The sequence below is a fragment of the Rhipicephalus microplus genome, chromosome 2 (genome assembly GCF_043290135.1).
Source record: "Rhipicephalus microplus isolate Deutch F79 chromosome 2, USDA_Rmic, whole genome shotgun sequence".
In the NCBI taxonomy this organism is placed as follows: domain Eukaryota; kingdom Metazoa; phylum Arthropoda; class Arachnida; order Ixodida; family Ixodidae; genus Rhipicephalus; species Rhipicephalus microplus.
The window spans coordinates 231,612,243-231,631,090 of NC_134701.1; the positions used below are offsets into that span (position 1 = coordinate 231,612,243).

General features: G+C 44.2%; 1 protein-coding gene across 2 annotated transcripts; it reads left to right on the top strand.

Moving 5' to 3' along the window:
* The first annotated feature begins 225 nt into the window (after positions 1 to 225).
* LOC119170291 (clathrin light chain) lies at positions 226 to 18,362 on the top strand. 2 transcript variants are annotated; one of them, XM_037421414.2, is made up of 7 exons: positions 226 to 577; positions 1,063 to 1,097; positions 1,961 to 2,087; positions 8,930 to 9,041; positions 10,879 to 10,890; positions 15,024 to 15,253; positions 17,575 to 18,362. In XM_037421414.2, the coding sequence occupies exons 1-6, from the start codon at positions 418 to 420 to the stop codon at positions 15,208 to 15,210; spliced, it is 633 nt and encodes a 210-aa protein (XP_037277311.2). In that variant the 5' UTR covers positions 226 to 417; the 3' UTR covers positions 15,211 to 15,253; positions 17,575 to 18,362. The 2 variants fall into 2 exon arrangements, with proteins under 2 accessions (XP_037277311.2, XP_037277312.2); XM_037421415.2 differs by lacking the exon at positions 10,879 to 10,890.
* The last annotated feature ends 486 nt before the right edge of the window (positions 18,363 to 18,848 follow it).

The window sequence follows — 18,848 nt, forward strand, 5'->3', positions numbered from 1 at the left end:
TCTTTTAAAAAGTGAAGTAGAGGATTTGTGATTTGCAGTGAAGGGTTTAATTTTCACTCGTGCCTTGACTTTAGCCACCAAAGTTAACGCTATGTGATAACCGCGCCACCATGCGTAAAGAACCTAAGAAGTTTGAAGGTTTGAGCAATTCTCGATGAAGAGTTTAAGTTATGGCATTCCGACATGCTCTATCGATTTATATTATATAAGATTGACATAAAAATTATACTACAGTTGCCACATTCGCACATGACCTGGTATTCGTTAATCCGATTGTCCGGAAAGATTGTCCGTCTATGAAGTGGCGCCACCGATAGCCGGCTTCGGTTGACCGACATCTTGAAGTCGCCACAAGTGACATTTTTTTACTTGCCGCTGCAAGCTCGCTGCATTCAGCTTCGTTGGCCTAACCGAACCATGGCCGACTTCGATCAATTCGAGGCGAATTTCGACAATCCGCCTGTGACGGAAGAAGACCCGGCGGCGGAATTCCTGGCGAGGGAACAAAACGTGTTGGCAGGTCTGGAAGATGACAACTTCGGCGGTGCGCCCGTGCCGCCCCAAGAACCTATCGTCGGTGAGGTTCTTCCGTCTTTCATTTTACAGTTCTGATGTTTCGCAACGTGCGTCCCGTGTTTAAGTACCGTAGGCCGACGGAGAGGTGTCCGCGCTTTCGCTAGACTCCGGCAAATCGGCCGACTGGTTAGTAGCCGTGTCACCATTGGGGCGGTGCTTGGGGTTTTGCCGGGAGGGCAGTTCGCCTCGCCAGCCTGAAAGCACTTCCCATTTCCGCGGTGTACTCTTTCGCGTGATGCATCTGTCCTGAATATAAGGTATTCTAACGGTACTATAATGACATTTAGTGGTACGTTAAAATTGCATGCCCGGGCCACTACGGCAAGCACCGCATGAGTGCTTCAGGCATTCGCATACGCCCACTGTGTATCGGAACATAATTTCGGAGCAGCATTGCAAACTGCACCTCACCTCAGATGGTGACGAAGTAGCCGTTATTCGCGTATTCCTTATGAATTCATTCGCGTTTTGTGTGTTTATTTTCAGACGGCCCCGCCGATGATGTTGCAGCTGAAGTTCAGGTGAGTTTGATCGCTTTTCTCGTAATTGTCACGAATCAGTATAGTTACGTTTGAAGTATCAGTCGCGAGGCGCTTAGACGCGTGCCTCTATTCCGTACCGACGCGACGGATAGAGTTGGCGCCTTGTACCTTACTCAGGGACAGCTCGATATGTAACGCATGCTGAAGCTGTCCGATCATGCGGTTCAATTAAGGTCGGTTCATTAAAGCCACACATTTATTTTCGAGTGAAGGAAAAGAGGGTAAACTTAAGGGCTTGTTTTCTTGGTTAGAAACAGTATTGCGAACTGACAGACAATTACGCCAAAGATAGTATAGGGGATATTATTAGAAGTAATTGTAATAAATGTGACAAAAGAAAAGTGTATGAAAAGATAACTTGCCCTGGGCAGGATTCTAACCTGCGACCTTCGAGTAATGCTTAATTTGTAGACCAGCAAGCTCGTTATTCGGTCACAGGCTCGGATCCTGCCCATGGGAAAGTATCTTTTCATCAGATTTTCTTTCTGCACATTTACATTACAATTACTTCTAATAATATCGCTATACAATTCTTGGCATAACTGTGTGGCAATGCTCATTATTAACGTTTATTTTTGATCACTCTGCGACTGTGTGGACTGTTTCAGCTGCTACTTCATTGTCCAGTACTTCGCTCACAGGACAGCATGAAACGGTTGGTTTGTAGTGCTGCCCGAATGACCCTTACAAACATACCACTCATTTGCGCACTAGATACAAAGCAGCGAGCGTGTGACTCCTTTATAAGAGCAGTGCCTTTAGACACATGTGTGCATTTGATTTCTTGCTGAACAAAGTGGCCCATCTTAATGAAAATTATTGTGTACATCAATTTATTTCAGATGAATGGGCCTTCTCAGCCACCAACAGTTGTCCCGGATACATCGCCGCGACCAACCCCTGTCCGTGAGGAGCCCGAGAAGATCAAGAAATGGCGTGAAGAGCAAGCCAAGAGGCTCGAGCAGAAGGGTTCGTGCTTTCTTTCTGTACAGACATGTCCACTTCTACCTTGAACACTGCAACGTGTGGCCAGCACTCCGTGAAGTGCCTTTCGTGGCCTCTTGCTGAACTGTCGCGCAAGGGCAGTGAAAGCTGTAGGTTCAGCCTTCGCCGTGTCCTCTGCTGAAGTGCAGTGGCTCCTCGAATCACGATTGCTTTGCTGTAAAGGTAACTTCGCCCTTGCTATGCCCATGCAAAACGCTAATGCGAAACGCTTCTCGAGAAGTGCAGCGACTGCTCCTTGTTCTGCCCAACTCGTACGCCTCGCATTTTCTTTCTTTTCTGCATGCGATTTCACTAGTAATAAACCTTAGCTGATCTATGAATATAATCTCTAAACTGTGCTGAAGCTTGCACCATTAAGCTAGCCATTTGAAGGAGCATAGGCAGAAATATTTTTTGGCAAAAGGGGGAGATCACCATATTCATCTGAAGTGAAGGCCAAGCAGGGATATGGTCATATTGCACTCTATTTTGAGGGAAAAATATTCGGGGGAGCGGGGAGGATGACATGGGCCCGGTTTGCCGCCCCCTGGCTATGCCACTGCTTAGTTGCTTTGTACCCATTCACCAGAATGTGTTTTGTACCCATTCACCAGAATGCACGAAGGTTGCCTTCATGCGCTAGGCTATATCTCCAACACTCTGCCTTAATTTTTACTCAATATCAACGAAGCTTTTTCACACCATTCTTGTGGGAAATTTAAAGTGTCCAAATAGAGTTTTCAGCAATCGGTGCATAAAAGAACCACCACTATCAAACCTTTACTTCTGTTGGCAGACACTGACTTAAGCTTCACTCCCTTTTTATCGCTACACGACCCATGACCCACGCATAGCTTTATATCTTGGCTCAATAATTTAGCGCGCTGCGGAAAGTTCTATTTGCGTTTTCAATTTGCGCCTTATTCAAACGGATCTTTGTTTTATTATAGACTTTATTGCACAAACTTTCAGCTGATGAAAATAATCCTGTCACTCACGGGAATGTTCTGGTTAGTCCAAAACAGCTCAGTGGGGTAGTTGTGGGAACGCCAGCGGGTCTTTGAGATTTTACCCATGCAAGGGCCAAGGTTTATTACTTGTGAGTCTCCATGCAAAAAAGAAAGCACGAGGACCGAAAGCTGGATAGCACCAGGTGCTGCCGCTGCGCGTATTGAAAATCGTGCGATTCATAATTTGCGTGCGCATAGTGAGCGAAGGTAGCTCCACTGCAAAGCAGGCATAATTTGGGGGAGCCGTCGCTCTATAGCAAACGACGCGTCGAAGGCTCCACTTAAAGCTGCCACTTTGCTTGTGCGCTAGTTGCCCAAGCGCTCGCGAGAGGCGCTTCACGGTGTGCTGGTTCAATGGTGCGGTGTTGAAGGTGGAAGTCGATGTCTCGGTAACACTTTTGAAGGTGCTCCTAATGCAGGAGTGGTAAAATGCTTGGTTGTTAGAACCACTGGTGCCTCTACTTATGTTAATAGGGCCGGGAGGCTGTGGTCCTAGTTCCCTACTACCGTAATGACTCGAATCTAACGCGCATCTTTTTTCCAGTTAAGCGAGTTCATAAATTGATGCCCGTAAATCGCATGCATCGAGTACGAAAAGAAAATGAATACGGTCATTCTATTGCCATCGGCATTTCTAAAATGGCCGCCCCCTTCGTGTGTCGGCATGGCGCGTGGGCCATTTCTGCTTATGTGTTTTCCATGTGCGGCACTTCGTACGTGTGCTGAGGAGTTCATCTTGTAGTGCATTAGCAACGACGGCATGAAAGGGCTGACTACAAAAACTCGACGAGTGCACCACGATGCCGCTTTTAAAAGAAAAGTCATCGCGTGTGCCGAAAAGACGGAAATCGGGCCGCATCGCGGTCGTTCGGAGTTCCCGAAACGTGCGTGCGGGACTGGCGAAAACAAAAGCTAAATATTGTTGACAGCAAAGCTTCACGCAAAGGCTTCAGTGGACCACAGCAGGGTCGGTTTCCGCAAATTGAAGAGCTGCTCGGCGAGTATGTGATTGAGCAGTGAGTGGCACAGCGGCCCGTGACGATAGAACTGCTCCAAGTGCAGGCTATGCAGTTAGCCTTAGAAAAAGGGCTAATGCGGAGCCAGTTTAAAGCGAGCAGGTGCTGGCTAACTAACTTTATGAATAGGAAAGGCTTTTCCCTCAGAAGGCGAACGGGCATATGCCAAAAGTTGCCGGAGGAGTACGAAGAAAAGCTTCAGTTTTCAGAGGTTCGTCCTAAACTTGCGGCACAACAACGGCTCTCTGCTTGGGCAAATCGGGAATGCCGATCAGACGCCTCTTTACTTCGACATGCTTGGCTCCACAACCGTCGAGAAGGGGGCGAAGCAAGTTCGCGTGCTGACATCGGGCCACGGTAATACTAGTGACAACAATGCTCCATTACCTGTCAGATAGGCAGAAGGTTCCCCCGTACCTCATATTTAAACAGAAGACCCTCCCGAAAGGAGTCTTTTTCCCGAGTGGTGTGATCGTGCAGGCCAACGAGAAAAATGGGTGTGCGACGCAATCGATGTCTTGCTTTTTTTTTTTTCGTCGTGGAAACCGGGTGCGCGTTACAATCGAGGGTGCGGTAGAATCGAGTAAATACGGTAAATATTATTAGAGGGAACTCTGACACTTGAACTAACGTGGGAATAAGACTAGAACAGAAGTCTGCCTGCTCTTCGTTCCTGTTACTTCAGCTGGCCAGGGTAACCATGCCGCACAATCCATGAAGAAACCAGCACAGCACACTTTCGGCAGCAAATAACCATATCCCACTGGCTAGTGTTAACCGATATCAACCGGTTTTGGTTAATGTTGGCCAAATGGTGGCTAATATGGGCCACAGCCCATAGAAAACAACAGATGAAGCAAAGAGGTAAGGGGCATCTTTTATGTTTTAATTGTGGTATGGATATTCGCCATAAATGGAAAGCAATTAGAGGATGAAAAGATGAAAAGTAAAGTTGTTGCATTTAGGAACTGAACAGACAACTTTTGGATAACTCGTTCAGTGCACAACCAATCGGCAGAGCATAGCATCTGTTATCTGATGGTAGTCGATTCACTATTGCCGTTAATAAGGATGTTGCTTGTATAAAACGCTATGTGGCGCAATGAAAAGCTTGAATTTCAACTTCTTTATCAAAGAAGGGTGCAGTGAAAGGGCTTTTTCATTTTGTCTGTGTTCGCCTTCCTCCCCGTCTACACTGAAAAGTGGTTGTGTGCGATCGCTGAAGATATACCGAACGTGGCACCACCGCTGCTGCAGACTTTGAACAGCCACCATGCTGCCAACGATTGAAACTGATATGGTGCACACCTCTATCATCTACGGCTAACTAGAAACATTTAGTTTGCTGTAGCTTGCCAAAGGCATGCTCTGAACATCCACTACCGTATTTACTCGTGTAATCCTCGCACTTGCATAATTCTCGCACTTCCCACATGGCCCAACAAAGATACGATTTCTTTTTTTTCCTCAAGTAATGATCGCACCCTCAAAAACTGCCGCAATAATGTCTGCTCGTTCCAACCACTGATGATGATAGGGCGCGCCATCTGGCGCCATCTCTTAAGCATTAAGCATACTATTATTGCATGAAGATTCAATTCGATCCAAGCCAAGCCAAAGTGGCAAGTATGCGTTGCGGCGTGTTTTGTATGTTGTGTCGGTAATCTTGTCACGTTATGGGGCGATACTGAAGCTACACGGCTGCTTTCAAGTTGAAAGTGATAGAACATGCTCTAAGCAACGGCAACAGGGCCGCCGGCAGGCCCTTCGGAGTCTACGAGTTCTGTGTTTACTACTGGCGACAGTAGCTGTAAGCTACCAAGATGCGTTGGGCCTGCCGTGTGCCTGAAACTGGGATTGATGGTAAAATTTATTTCATCAGAAGGAAAGTGCAGACGATTCTGTTAAATTGCCATCAGCCCAATACTGACGTTCTATGCTTACTTTTTGAGGGCTCCTGTTGAGCGTCGTACGCTACCGCTACGCTCACAAGCTTTGCGTATGGTATTCTAATTCTCGACTGTTTGCTTGCACTTTTTGTCTCAAATAAATCTTGCCTTGTGTTGAACCTGTGCTTTTACTGTTGATGTAAGCTTTAATTAGTACTTCTCAAAGCTTGCTGTTGCTGGTGTGAGAATCCCGATTTGCGGCCACTTAGTTTTCTTTTTCACTCTGTATGTTTTCGTGGAAAGTTTTCCCCGTGTAATTCTCGCACCCCCCAACTTTGCATTGGTTTTCCGCTAAAAAAAAAAGTGCGAGGATTATGCGAGTAACTACGGCATGTACTGCCTCGCATATACACCATTGCTTAAAGACCCCCCTAAGGCTTTTTGTGCTAAGCGCGCGCTTGGCTGTGCCCTGCAAGTGCCTCTGCCTGTCTTCCTTAGCTTCACCAACACCAGCTTTGCCAAGTTTTATTAAACAAGGCCTGGCCTGCCACAGCCTCATAATTAAACAGCTCCGTGTAAAAAAAAAAACATACCTCCAGTCAAAACTGAAAGTTACCTGCCACAGTGGTCTAGGAATTATGGTGCTCGATTGCTGACCCGACCAATGCGGGAACATACCCTAGCAGCACCTGCTGCATTTTAGAGGCGAAGCTCCTTATGGCGTGGCTTGTGCGTCCCTCGTAGTACGTAACCACCAGTAGCACATACCCGAAATAGCGGTCCTTACGATTTTGACCTCCAAGTGGTTCCGGTGAGAGATTTTTTCTGTGCGTTGTTGAACAATAAAAGATAGTGCTCAATGCACATGTTAATGGCTGCTAAGGGGGAATGAGAGACAGGAGCATTCGGCCTTTAGGTAACGCGCACGCTGCGATCCCCATTAGCAGCTATTGGCATGTACATTGAGCACGATCTGACAAGAAAGGGTTGCTACGTTATACTCGCTGGGTGTAACCTCCTTGGTTTTAGAAAGGTTTAGCGAGCGTTGGGCCGCATAGCCATGAATACAGTGAACTAGTATATACCATGAACTCGAGGTGGTTAAAGGTGGGAAGTAAACCCGAAGCGCAAGCCGTAAGAAAGTGTGCATGTGCCACCTCCCGTTTAGTCCTTGAAATGTCCGCTGGATGGCGGTGCTTCTATATGGAGAATATATGATGAAAAGATGCGAGATGGTGGTACTTGGAGTGCTGAATAGATGGACGAACGGACACACAGACAGATACATGGATGGACGCATGAACGGACGCAGGCGCGGATGCATGGACGAACGCAGGGACGGACGCACGAACAGACGCACGCACGGACGGGTGGATGGACGCATGGACGATTACACAGACGTACGCAGGAACGGACGGAAGCAAGAACGAATGGATGGACGAATGCTTCGCCCCACTCCCCATCATTCACTCCGTGGATATGCTGCCATTTTTTTTTTATGGCAGTGATAATGTTGAGGCTCATGTACTAATATTTAGGCGTTTGTTAAAGAACTCCAGGGCGGTTGAAATCTCTAGAGCCATCTACTGTGGTGTGCCTCGTTATCATATCACAGTTTTGGTAAGTTGAACCGCCCCGCCAAGGTGGTCTAGTGGCTAAGGTGCTCGGCTGCTGACCAGTAAGTTGCGGGATCGAATCCCGGCTGCGGGGGCTGCACTTCCGATGGAGGGGGAAACGTTGTAGGCCCGTGTGTTCAGATTTGGCTGCATGTTCAAAAACCCCAGGTGGTCGAAATTCATGGAGCCCTCCACTATGGCGTCTTTCATAATCATATGGTGGTTTTGGGACGTTAAACCCCACATATCAATCAGTCAATTGGGAAGTTAAACCCCAACAGTTATAAGTATCGTTATTGAAATGAAAGATGTAAAGAAAGATGGATTATGCATGTCTGGCCATACTGCACGATATTCTCCACTCTAATTTCGCTCTTTCCCCGATCTGGGTCTTAAGTCAAACAGGGACAGACTGAATCTTTTTTTGCTCCAGTTTAGCTTAGAAATGCCTAAACGAATGCCTAAATGCCTAAAAAAATGCCTAAACGAAATGCCTAAAGAACAACAGCGATAACGAAAATTGGGGGACCCTTAAACTTCGCCTGTCAGAGTTGAACGCGATAGCAAAATCCGGCACCCTTCAACTGCCAAGTACATGCTTATTCATATGTTTTGTTACATACACACGCACACAGTAGATTGGACCAGCGCGCGCTATTATCGCCAAATGAGCTCGGTTTCGTCGAGGCACCTGTCGAACAAAGTGCGTTAAAGGGGCCCTGAAACACTTTTTTAAGAAACCATGAAATAAATTCACTAGAAGAGCTTATTGCCTCACGAATTCAATGCCGCAAAAACTTTAGGAATTCGTCCAGTGCGAGTGGAGTTACAATGGTCTGTCGCACGCTGCAATTGCATTATTCTTTCTCTCCTCCCGACGAAAGCGTTGGAAGCTAAGCAGGGAGGGGTGGCAGGGTAAAGAAACCACTGCGCCTCATGACCTTGAGCACTTTTTTTCTTTGGCTTTTTCAGTGTGGTTGCGCGCGCACGCATGGACATGTAGCGGCCTCCCGCGGCTATCTTGGTAACTTGGTTTTTCGGTCACAGACGATTTTTCGCTCACGAATAACGGGGCCGAGGCTGGCGGCGGGTTTTATGTGATACGAGCTCTTTAACGCTATCGTGTTAATAATAACAATGGTGTCTACGCTGTTAAAGGCCTTTAGCACTAGAGTAGAGCGGGCATTAAGAACCTCATTCTTTAAGACCTTGCATGGGTGGGGCAGCATGACACACACTGACATAAACATAGCTCTCGGTGCACTTGCTGAAATTCTGCTTTTTCATTCCCTTCAGATGCCGAAGAAGAAGAGAAGAAAACTGAACTCAAAGCAACAGCAAAGAAAGAACTTGAGGAGTGGTATGCAAGATATCACGAACAAATTGAAAAGGCCAAGTTGGCAAACAGGTGATATTCGAAAACTGCACCCTTGTTATTTCGACTAGGCTGTGTTATTCCTGTGAATATTGTGTTGTTAAAGGGTCACTAGAGGGAGAGAAAAAAACAATTTTATCATGTTAATAAATTATTCTTTCACAATTCTGAAGCTATTATGCTTGCCTGGAAAAGATGTCTAGTAAGCAAGAAAATGCGCTAGAGAAAAAGAAAATGCGAGTGGCGATGCCCCTGCGAGTGTCAAGCTCCAAACAGCTTGACATAACATTTTTACAGAAATTTTTTTTCTGCTCTTACGAAGTTTTTAATCTGTAAAAATTAAGTTCATTGTCGTTTGGTGGCACTACAGACTTAACAAGATTGACAAAATTTTAATTGAGTTGATGTTGCCAGAATGTGAAAAATACTTTAAGATCTGCTACACCATATGGGGAGACATCAGTGCAAAATTTAAGAAACAAGCATTCACTCAAATGTTATCCTTTATTAGTAAACCTATGATGGTGAAATTAACTATGTAAATATTCCCGGATTACAATTTGTCAATTTAAACTGTTGCATCGTTTCACTTTAGTGTCCTTTTAATGTTCGCACTGATCTTTTATCTAAATATTGCCGTTATCAGATAAGGCTGGATAGGTTGAAACACGCAGGTATCTTTGTTAGCATTGTATACTATAGTCCTATCATGTTTTGTATATTGAAAAACTGAATGAAATCATAGTAGGGGCCTGACATTTGGCTTTGCCTGTTATTTTCAAGGCCATTAAGAGGCTATTGCTAGTAGAGTTGTTATTATTTTGTGTACAAGCTTTATTTTGATGCATCATGATTGAGTGAAAGACCAGAACAATTAGTACAGCACAGTTCATCATGCTAAAATGTCTGTGTTTAAGAAAAACGGTTCTAGGCAGCCTGTGTGTGATTTCACTTCTGTGTGTTCTCTTACTTTGGTGTGTTCTATGTTACTTGAATAATGCATTTTAAAAGGTATTTTATTATGCAGCACCCAGTTGTTTGTATGTAATCAATAGCAATGACCCTTTGCTAGTGTCAGTCTTTAGTACCGAGTCTGGGAACTTATATGAGGTGTATGGACGTAGCTGTAGTGTTCAGCTTTACATATACCCATTGGCAGTATGGGACATGCATTCAAAGCATAATGGGGAACTTGCAGAAAGCTTAGGCAGTTGGGAAGCCGTGATGGCGCATGGGGCAGGGAAGGCCCGTCTGAGTTATATTGTAGTTTTGTGAAAACCAGCAGATGATGAGGCTGTAAAAGGTCATGTAGAGAACATTATTTGTACTGTTTTAAGTATAATGTAATGTGAAGGAAGCAAGGGGGACGAAAAGACAATTTGAAGCAGGGACCAGACCTCCAACCTTCAGGTGGTCACAGTTTTGGTCCCTGTGTCCACTTTACAATCTTCATATCAATATCACAATTACACTTGAACCTCATTGTAATAAACTTGCATATTACATGAAATTAACTTTGTTATGTCCGAACATTTGTTATAAAAGTTAATTCTTAACACTAAATCTATTGCGAGACTTTTTCAATTTAATGGGTTATAATCTATGTTTCGTTATATCCGCATGTGTTATATTGAGGTTTGAGTGTATTACAATACTGTTTGTGTCAAAGGTAGCATAAACAAAAAAACGAGCCGTCCGAAATTTCCTTCATTCACACAAGTTTTGTGCCGCATTAGGGTCTTTTTTTTTTTTGGACTCGGCCTCTGTTAGCCTGTGAATTCCTTAATTGTTTGTGTTGTTGTCGTTGTCTTTTTATGTCATTGTCAGACATATTCATATGTCTCTTCCTTTTTTCCCTCTTGCTGTTCAGAGAAGTGTCCAAGTAAGTCGTCAACGGCTATTGCGTGGCTCTCTCATTGCGCACCATTACACTGTGTGTTGTGTGCTGTGGCTTTTTCTTCCCTGCACCCTTTTTTAATGCAAAGCTTTCCTTGAAGCCTCTCAAGACTCTCTTGACTATACTGCTGCTATCTTGCCAAATAAGTTATAGTTTTAAAAATATTGAGTTCTGGCCTACGCTGGGCCCGCATCATAGTTCACCGCATCATCATTGAAGCTTCTTCTTCTATTATGGCTGCTCTTCCATTGAGGTACTTTGAGGGGCCCTGTAGCATTTCTTGAACATTTTCAGAAAATCTGCCAATCGGTAGTCAAGGTTCTTGTAGACACATGATCCAAACATTTTTGTGCTGCACGCAGTGTGGAACTTGTAGATAAATTTCAAAAGTCTGCTCGAAATTGCTTGTTCTTTCGGCAAATGATGCCATGCACCCAGTCAAAGCTTTGCATACCAAAAAGCAAATGGACACAGCCATTGACTGCCGCAGTGTGACACACTATGACCATACCGTGCCCGCACTATGACCATACCGTGTCCACACTGTGCTCTTTACACATTGCTGGTATTCCACTATGCAGTCACACCAGCACGCTTGTACTGAAAGTGAGCTGAGTGTAAAAGAAAATTAGGGCGAAAGTTTCTGAAGATCGTGATGTGTGCTGATGTACAGATATAGCTTTCAGTGCACTGGCTGAGACGAAAAGAGAAAAAAAAGCACTTAGGTTGCATCACAAGTCCTTGTAACCCGTTCTTAAAAGACCGATTCCAAAAGCTTTTGCGGTACGTGACTCATGAGGCAATGAACTTTGACAGTGTAGTTGTTTGACGATTACTTCTAGGACCCCTTCAAGATATTGCCATGCCTGTCTCAATGCTAGTGGGGGCGTGTACATCACTTTCCTGTTGGCAAAGCATGAAGGAATGAAGTGGGGGATAAACTAGCTTTATTGCTGTCATGTCATTCTCGTGACATTATTGGAAAACCACCACCACCACCACTGGTGTTTTAAAATTGTGTGTTGCACGTTGTCTTCTTCGCTGGAATTCGCTACATCTTTCTCGCCTTAGTTTCAACAGGTTGAATATGTAATTAACGCGTTTCTTGGCTGCTGATTCTTTTTGGTCCTAAGGATCATTATTATAGAACAGCTGTTTTGACGTCTCGGTTTCTCACTCAGAACAAATCAATAATATTTCGGGACCTTACGTACTGCAGTATAGTCAAGTGACTATGCCGCAATTATAGGTGTGATGTCATGGGCTCGGCTTTAGCTGCTTTGGCCATATTTTGATAGGGACAGAATGAGTGCGCAATAATGAAGATTAGGTGGTCAAGATGATCTCATGCTCTCTTTTTGAGCCTTCCCAGACATGTGAAAAATCTGTTCTGGTAAAACGTAGTGAAGAGCCTATGCATATGCGCCTATTTTTTTTTGTTTATTGTACGTTTTGGAAACATATCAGTGATTCATACTCACATTATCACTGTATGAGAACAGTGATAGTAAAAGCTTCTGCAATACAGTGAAAACACTAACGAATCCAAATTTTATGTAGACTGCAATCTAATGAAGTCTCAATTTCCCGATAAGTACTCTGTTCTAAACCTGAATGAACAATCTTGACCATTAAACTGGATTCGATAAAGTCTTTCCTGAAATAAATGAGTAAGAAGTAGTGACATTTTTCTAGTTTTGGCATAGACTAGTTTTTCTTTTTGCATTAGCTCTAATGTTATCACGTTCAAAGAGCACTGACAGAAAATTTTGAAGGTGAGATAACGAATGAGGCAGATTTATCTGGAGACTTGCACATCTACGATATATAAAAGGTATAAATATAGCCTAGAAGATATTGAAATGGATTTTAATGTGCATGCCGCGTGACTGAGTGAGACGTGGAGCCTTCTGTGACACCATAAATATGGCCGGGGTGTAGACATACCTACGCCCGCTTGCGCATACTTTTGCGCGCACCGCCACGTCACAGTTTTGTGTGGTCACATAGCCAGTTGTGCTTACCTTACTACCGGAACTGCTTGTGCCAGCTTAGTGCAATTTGATACTGAAGCGGCGCTGGGCACTCTAAAAATGTCTCTAAGTATCAATCGCACACTCCTGCAATCGAGGTTTCCAGGCATGTTAGTGGTTTATACGCTTAATAAAAAAAAAGTGCAAACTTCTTGTCAGTGCTCCTTCAAAGCATCCAGGCACCTTAGTCAGTACTCGCTATATTTTGATGAGGCTGCACATCGCGCTTATACACAACTACTGAGTCGCAGTTGGCATGCAAAATGGCACTAGGGATGGCAGTGGTTGCTTTCGTTCTTTCATATTTTATGCGACAGCTCTGATCATCCGTTCCCAACTTTCCCTCTAGACCTGTTCGCACAGTCACTACATTGGCTCACCGTCTCTTTGCATGTTGGTAGTCTGTCATAGCCTACCTGGGCTACATTGTCCTAGACATGAAAGCCCTTTATATCGGGGTCACATGAGAGGCTCCATTTTCGTACTCCCCTGGGGCTACCCTCGTGGGTCTTTAAAATGAGTAGGTGTAGGTAGGTGGCAAAAATAATGAAGTGGTAGCTTTTGGGTGTTGCTTTATTGGAATTTTACATATCCAAGCACCAAAAAAATCCCTTTCTCGATTTTGCAAACTTTCCAATTCAAAGAAATCAAGCATGGTCATGACTTCATTAGGTTTGGTTCTAAATATTGTTCTTGAATCTAGAGATGACCCTGCCAGTGGTGATATTAAATATTAGATTGAGGGACTTAGTATGTGAAAAATTAGCAGACTGTCTCTAACAAAAGGGCACAGTTTTTAACAATAAGAGTTAAAAGAAAGTCTGTTCACTTCTTTGTCACTTAAGGTCGGACAGCTTTGGACAACTAGCTAATTTTTAGGGCAAACTGACTCATGATAACACATTTAATGATATTGAGGGGCTTTCACCACTCCTAACATGGTGTTGGTATTTATGTGACGGTCCCTTTGTTGAACAAGCAGCTGCTGCCCCTCCTGTCTTGTCACCCTCACCATGCTGTTGCAAATGTTTCACCTAATGCGATCATGCATTTAAGTGACATTTCTAGTTCTATTTTACTGTGACTGAATTTATTAGTAGGGACCTTTAGATTTGGCGTCCTAGGTTAACACAAACATGACCCTTCCTGCATTCTTTCTTTAACACATGTGGGCTTTTTGTACTCTCAGTTGTCACCACAAGCCAAGTTTTGTGTTACACTACAATGCTCAATCTGAAAGTCCCTAATCTCCACACCTGTGTGCTAAGTCACTTAATATTGCAATGCAATTATCACCTGTTGTTGTGCTAATGACGTAAATAATACCAGCAAAACTAAAGCGATTCTCTTTATTACATCTAAGCACAGGAGCGGCAATTCCTCCTAAGCTCACTTTCGCAGTCGAGAAGCCTGTGCGCACTTCCATAGTTCTAGCAAACTGCACGGGTGAGCACACTGAAGAAAATTGTGTAGTTACGAGCGCGTGCACAAAGCAAAAGCAAGTCCGAAACCTACAATAGTCCTTCATTCATATCATTGCCAACGAAAAGGAAGCAACTATTGCGAGTTCCTGAAATGGAAAACGCAACCACAGTGGCATCGATGGTGTCAGTCAGCGACTGCACGGAAGCAGGTGTAATTGCGTACCGGGCAACTATAAATGAGATAGTTGCAAATCTGTCATACTTTTAAAGATTCTAAACCCGAAAGCCGTCAGTCTTGCGGGCACAATAAACGGGAACTGGCCGAAGGACAAAACTGAAGCTAGCCGGCGCACTGCTGTACTAGAGCATAAAAATAGACTGAGAGCCATTGGTGCTAGAACGAATTGCACGTATTCTCGCAGTGTAGCAGGACATGCCATGCAAAAGAAATGATAGAAAAAGACTTGTTTTAAACATACAGGCAATGACGTACATGTACGTCTTTTACTGTCTTGTGGCTGTTTGGGATGACGTACATTTGTGGCTTTGACCGTCAAGGGGTTAAAGCGTTTTGGACAAATGCTACTCTTGAAAATGCAGTAACATTGAATATTTTGTCTTTGGCCCGTGCTTCTTATAACCATGCTTCGTAATCTTTCAGGAACGCTGAAAAAGAGTGGGTACACGAGCGTGACTCGCCCGCACCCAAGGGCCAGGAGTGGGAAGCCATTGCCAAGCTGTGCGACTTTAATCCCAAGGCTGCACGCAATAGCAAGGACGTGTCTCGCATGCGCTCCATCATTTTGCAACTGAAGCAGTCTCCGCCACAGACAAACAAGACACCTTGAGGTGTTGTCTAATTCATCAGCCTGATACCCTTCAGTTGTACAGGTGGGTAGTGCTTGGCAGTACAGAACAACGTGGGTAATATTTTGTTACAGTGCACTAAGTGGACTGTTCTCTAGCGGGTGTTGATAGGATACACCTCAAATGCTGATTGTCTGATGTCCACTGTGTACGAAGTCTCAAGCACTCTCGGGCAAAAAAAAAAAAGACACCGTACATTCTAGTGTAAGTGCACAAGAGAGCATGCATTGCACCTTCAGATTATTCAAATGGTGGTCTATAAACCTCGTAGTGTTTTTATGCCTAGGAAGTGCTTATTTTAAAATAAAACTGCGTTTTGGTGGTCCACATTGGGTAACACACTTCAAATTACCCCCGAAGTGGAACGTCTCACGTCACTTTTGCCATGCACAATGTTGCCCGACTTTACTGCACGGCCCCTGACACTAGTAGCAGCAGAATGAAAGCAGTGTGAGCCACAGCAGCTACGGAAATTCAACAATTTCCTGCTACAGTCGCCGACCGATTTTTCGGACTCCAAAAATTTGGACTTGTTGGATATTTCGGACTTCAGCAGTGCACCGTCAGGGTTGCCGTAGGGCTAATGCATTTTTTCGACCGATTTCTCGGACGAATTCGCCCCCGAAAATGTGATTTTTCAGACTAAATCGCTTGTTTTGAGCTGTGCCATGAACCTGTATGGACGCCGCCATGTTGGATTTTCCGCTGGCTTGACTAAGCTTAGTGGCTTAATTTTAAAATGGGTTTCCTGCCCCCAAGATTTCAAATTTCGGAGGCCGTGTCTGCTTTAGAAAACGCGACACGGGACCATTTTTTCGTTTTCAGTCAGCCATAGTGGTCAGCACTGTTGTCATCGGACCGCACAGGGAGGAGGCGGAGCTGCGCAGTGGTGAAGTGAATGTGCCTGCCACAATGACAATAGGAAGTTTTAGAAAAGCGCACCGCGAGCGCTTGCGGTGCAGTCGCTGTCACTGCGCATGCGTGGTAACGTGAGTCGGCGATCACGGCCAGAGAGGCCCGCGAAGTGTTGTCTGTAGCTTCCGTGCAATTGAGGTTTCGCTCGGGGTGAAAGTTCCTAAATTTTTCCCTAGGGGGAGAAAATGCCATTTTAAAACTCGTAATGCGTCCGCAATACCCGCAACGCCTGCAGCGCCTGCAAACGTTATCCTAAATCTTCCAATTTAGAGACTTCGCTTGCGGGGACGATTACATTTTTGAGCGCGGAGCCCACCGACGAAGAAATTCTTCGCCAGGTTGTGCCGCAGCGGGAGAGTGGATGATGACGACGATAATCGCCCGCAGCTATCGGCAGCGGAGATCGTCACCGCGGTGACGGTTTTGTCGAGCATTTACGGTGACGATGCCACCTTGGCGCAAATATGGGCGAACCAAATTGCTTCCAAGAAAAGTATGAGGCAAGGCAAAATCGTTAAATTTTTTAAGCCTGCCTGATGCAATAAAGTTCATATTTCTGGCAAAAACGAATTTTTCGGACTGTTTGATTTTTTGGAATTTTTTTCGGTCCCCACCATGTCCGAAAAATCGGTCGGCGACTGTATTCGCTCATAGATGGCAGCTGTTATTGGTTCAACTGGGCCCCACTTGATGGCACAACCTGTCGAGTTTAGCCAGGCAAAAATTGAACTTTTGAACCACTCGTGCCATTTGCAATAGTAAAGTTCGGTGGCTCTTTTTTTCCATGAATCAAATGAACAAGGAGCGTTTTATTACATCTCTTGATGCACGGAAGGTTGTTTATTTAATGCTGCTAGTTCGATTACTTGTGAATAATTGTAGGTGGCACTTCTGACATCAGGATTATTTAGCGAGTGTTATATCGTAGTTCATGTGTTCTCGTGCATTTAGCTTAATTTCTCAGTAAGTAGGGCACTGCTGTTGATAGTATTGCCATTTCAGACATTGTCATACATTGAGCTTTCACTCTGGTTTAAATTGTTATTTTACTTTAGTGTCTCTTAATAGATTGCATATTTGTGCATTCCACAAGTGGCTGTTAATAGTTTTGGGAAGTTCACTGGCAAATACATGCGTTGCTACATCAAAGTATGTTGCATATGCATTGTCTAGACAAAGCTTGCATAGCATCTTGTCTGTTATTGCTTATATTCTATTATAGTCACTGCTGTTAAAAGTGAAGTTGGTGGCTTTAATAACAGAGGTAGAATTGAGCAGAGTAGTCTATTGCATCTTAAAGCGACATGCATGGAGATCTGTTGTACAATAAGCATGGACTGTTGCCGTAACATTACCAAATGTACTGTACTAGTAGTTTTTGAGAGGGTCTTGCAGGGTCACCTAAATTTTCTCGTTTTTATCTGTTTCAGGAGTACTACAAGAAATGCTAGACTGCGGATGTGAACTGCTGGTTGAAGCATCTGATACTGCCTGCAATAGTTATACATGGAGATGTAGAGATGCTGTTCAATGTCTTTCCCTTGTTTCTTTTGCATAATCTGAAGAAGTTACAGCAACGAACTGTTACTCGGTGTTTCTAACGCTGCTTTTTTTCATGTAAATTCATTTTTCGGTGGTTTATTGCTGTCTTATAGTTGAGTAACATTTTTTGTGTATTATAATGAGTAGAAATTTTGGTTTTGTGTTGTCTGCAAGAAGTTGACTTTTGCAAAGGAAAACAAAAAGAAAGTTCAGGAATTTAACAATAGCATAACGGAGTCCCGTCTGTGTGAAAAGTGCTGTATAGAAAGAGCTATTACTGAGGAAAAAAAAAATTTTTTTGTTCTTGTGCTATGGAAAGATGCTTCTCATCTTTCAGAAAACTGTTATATAGTTTATGAAACAGTTATAGTTCTGAGGTAGTGAAGAGCCTGTTGATTTAATGATCTTGAGCATGGTTTTCAGCAACTTAATTATTTTTCAACCACTTCCGGAAGTATTTTTTGTTCTCATTAGCAGCTTTGTAATAAGCTGCTGGGGACTCGGCACATTGAAAGCTCCTCAGTCTAGTGCGTCATTGCTTTGCACTGTGCATTTGATGTTAATGTGGAAGCAGCTGTGACCAGTGATCGCGAGTGATTCTACTATTTATGACTTGGTTCTTAAATAAACAGAGAACATTTCTGTTTAAGAAGTGTTTTCATGTTCAATGGTGTGACATGTGCTGATGCTGTTCTTTCTTTTTGTAAACAATATCGCACTGTGATTTAGTTAGCACATCAAAAGTGTTTCTACTGCCGCGTGTTGCTAGAGGATTGCATCAAAATAATACTGCTCAAGGAAGGCATATGTCACAGGCAGATTGAGACTTCTGCGGTGTCCTAAGGGTTGATCGGGTGTTCCTCGGGCTGAAAATTAAGCTGCCTGAAATGCTTAAAGGGGCCCTGCAACTGCGAGCATAGTCGGAAAACGCTGCCGATCAGTAGTAGAGGCTCCCGACAACACGAGAGCCAAATATAGCGCAGCACACGGCCTGGAATTCACAATAAATTATCAGTCAGCTAAAAGTAGCTTTCTCTTCTCTCGACAAATCACGCAATATACCCAAAAATCGCACATAGCAAGCCCATCTGTCAGCCGTTGACCGATTTGAGCATGGCGCGCTCACTCGTTAGAGATCGCCGCGGGAGGCCGCTACTTGTCC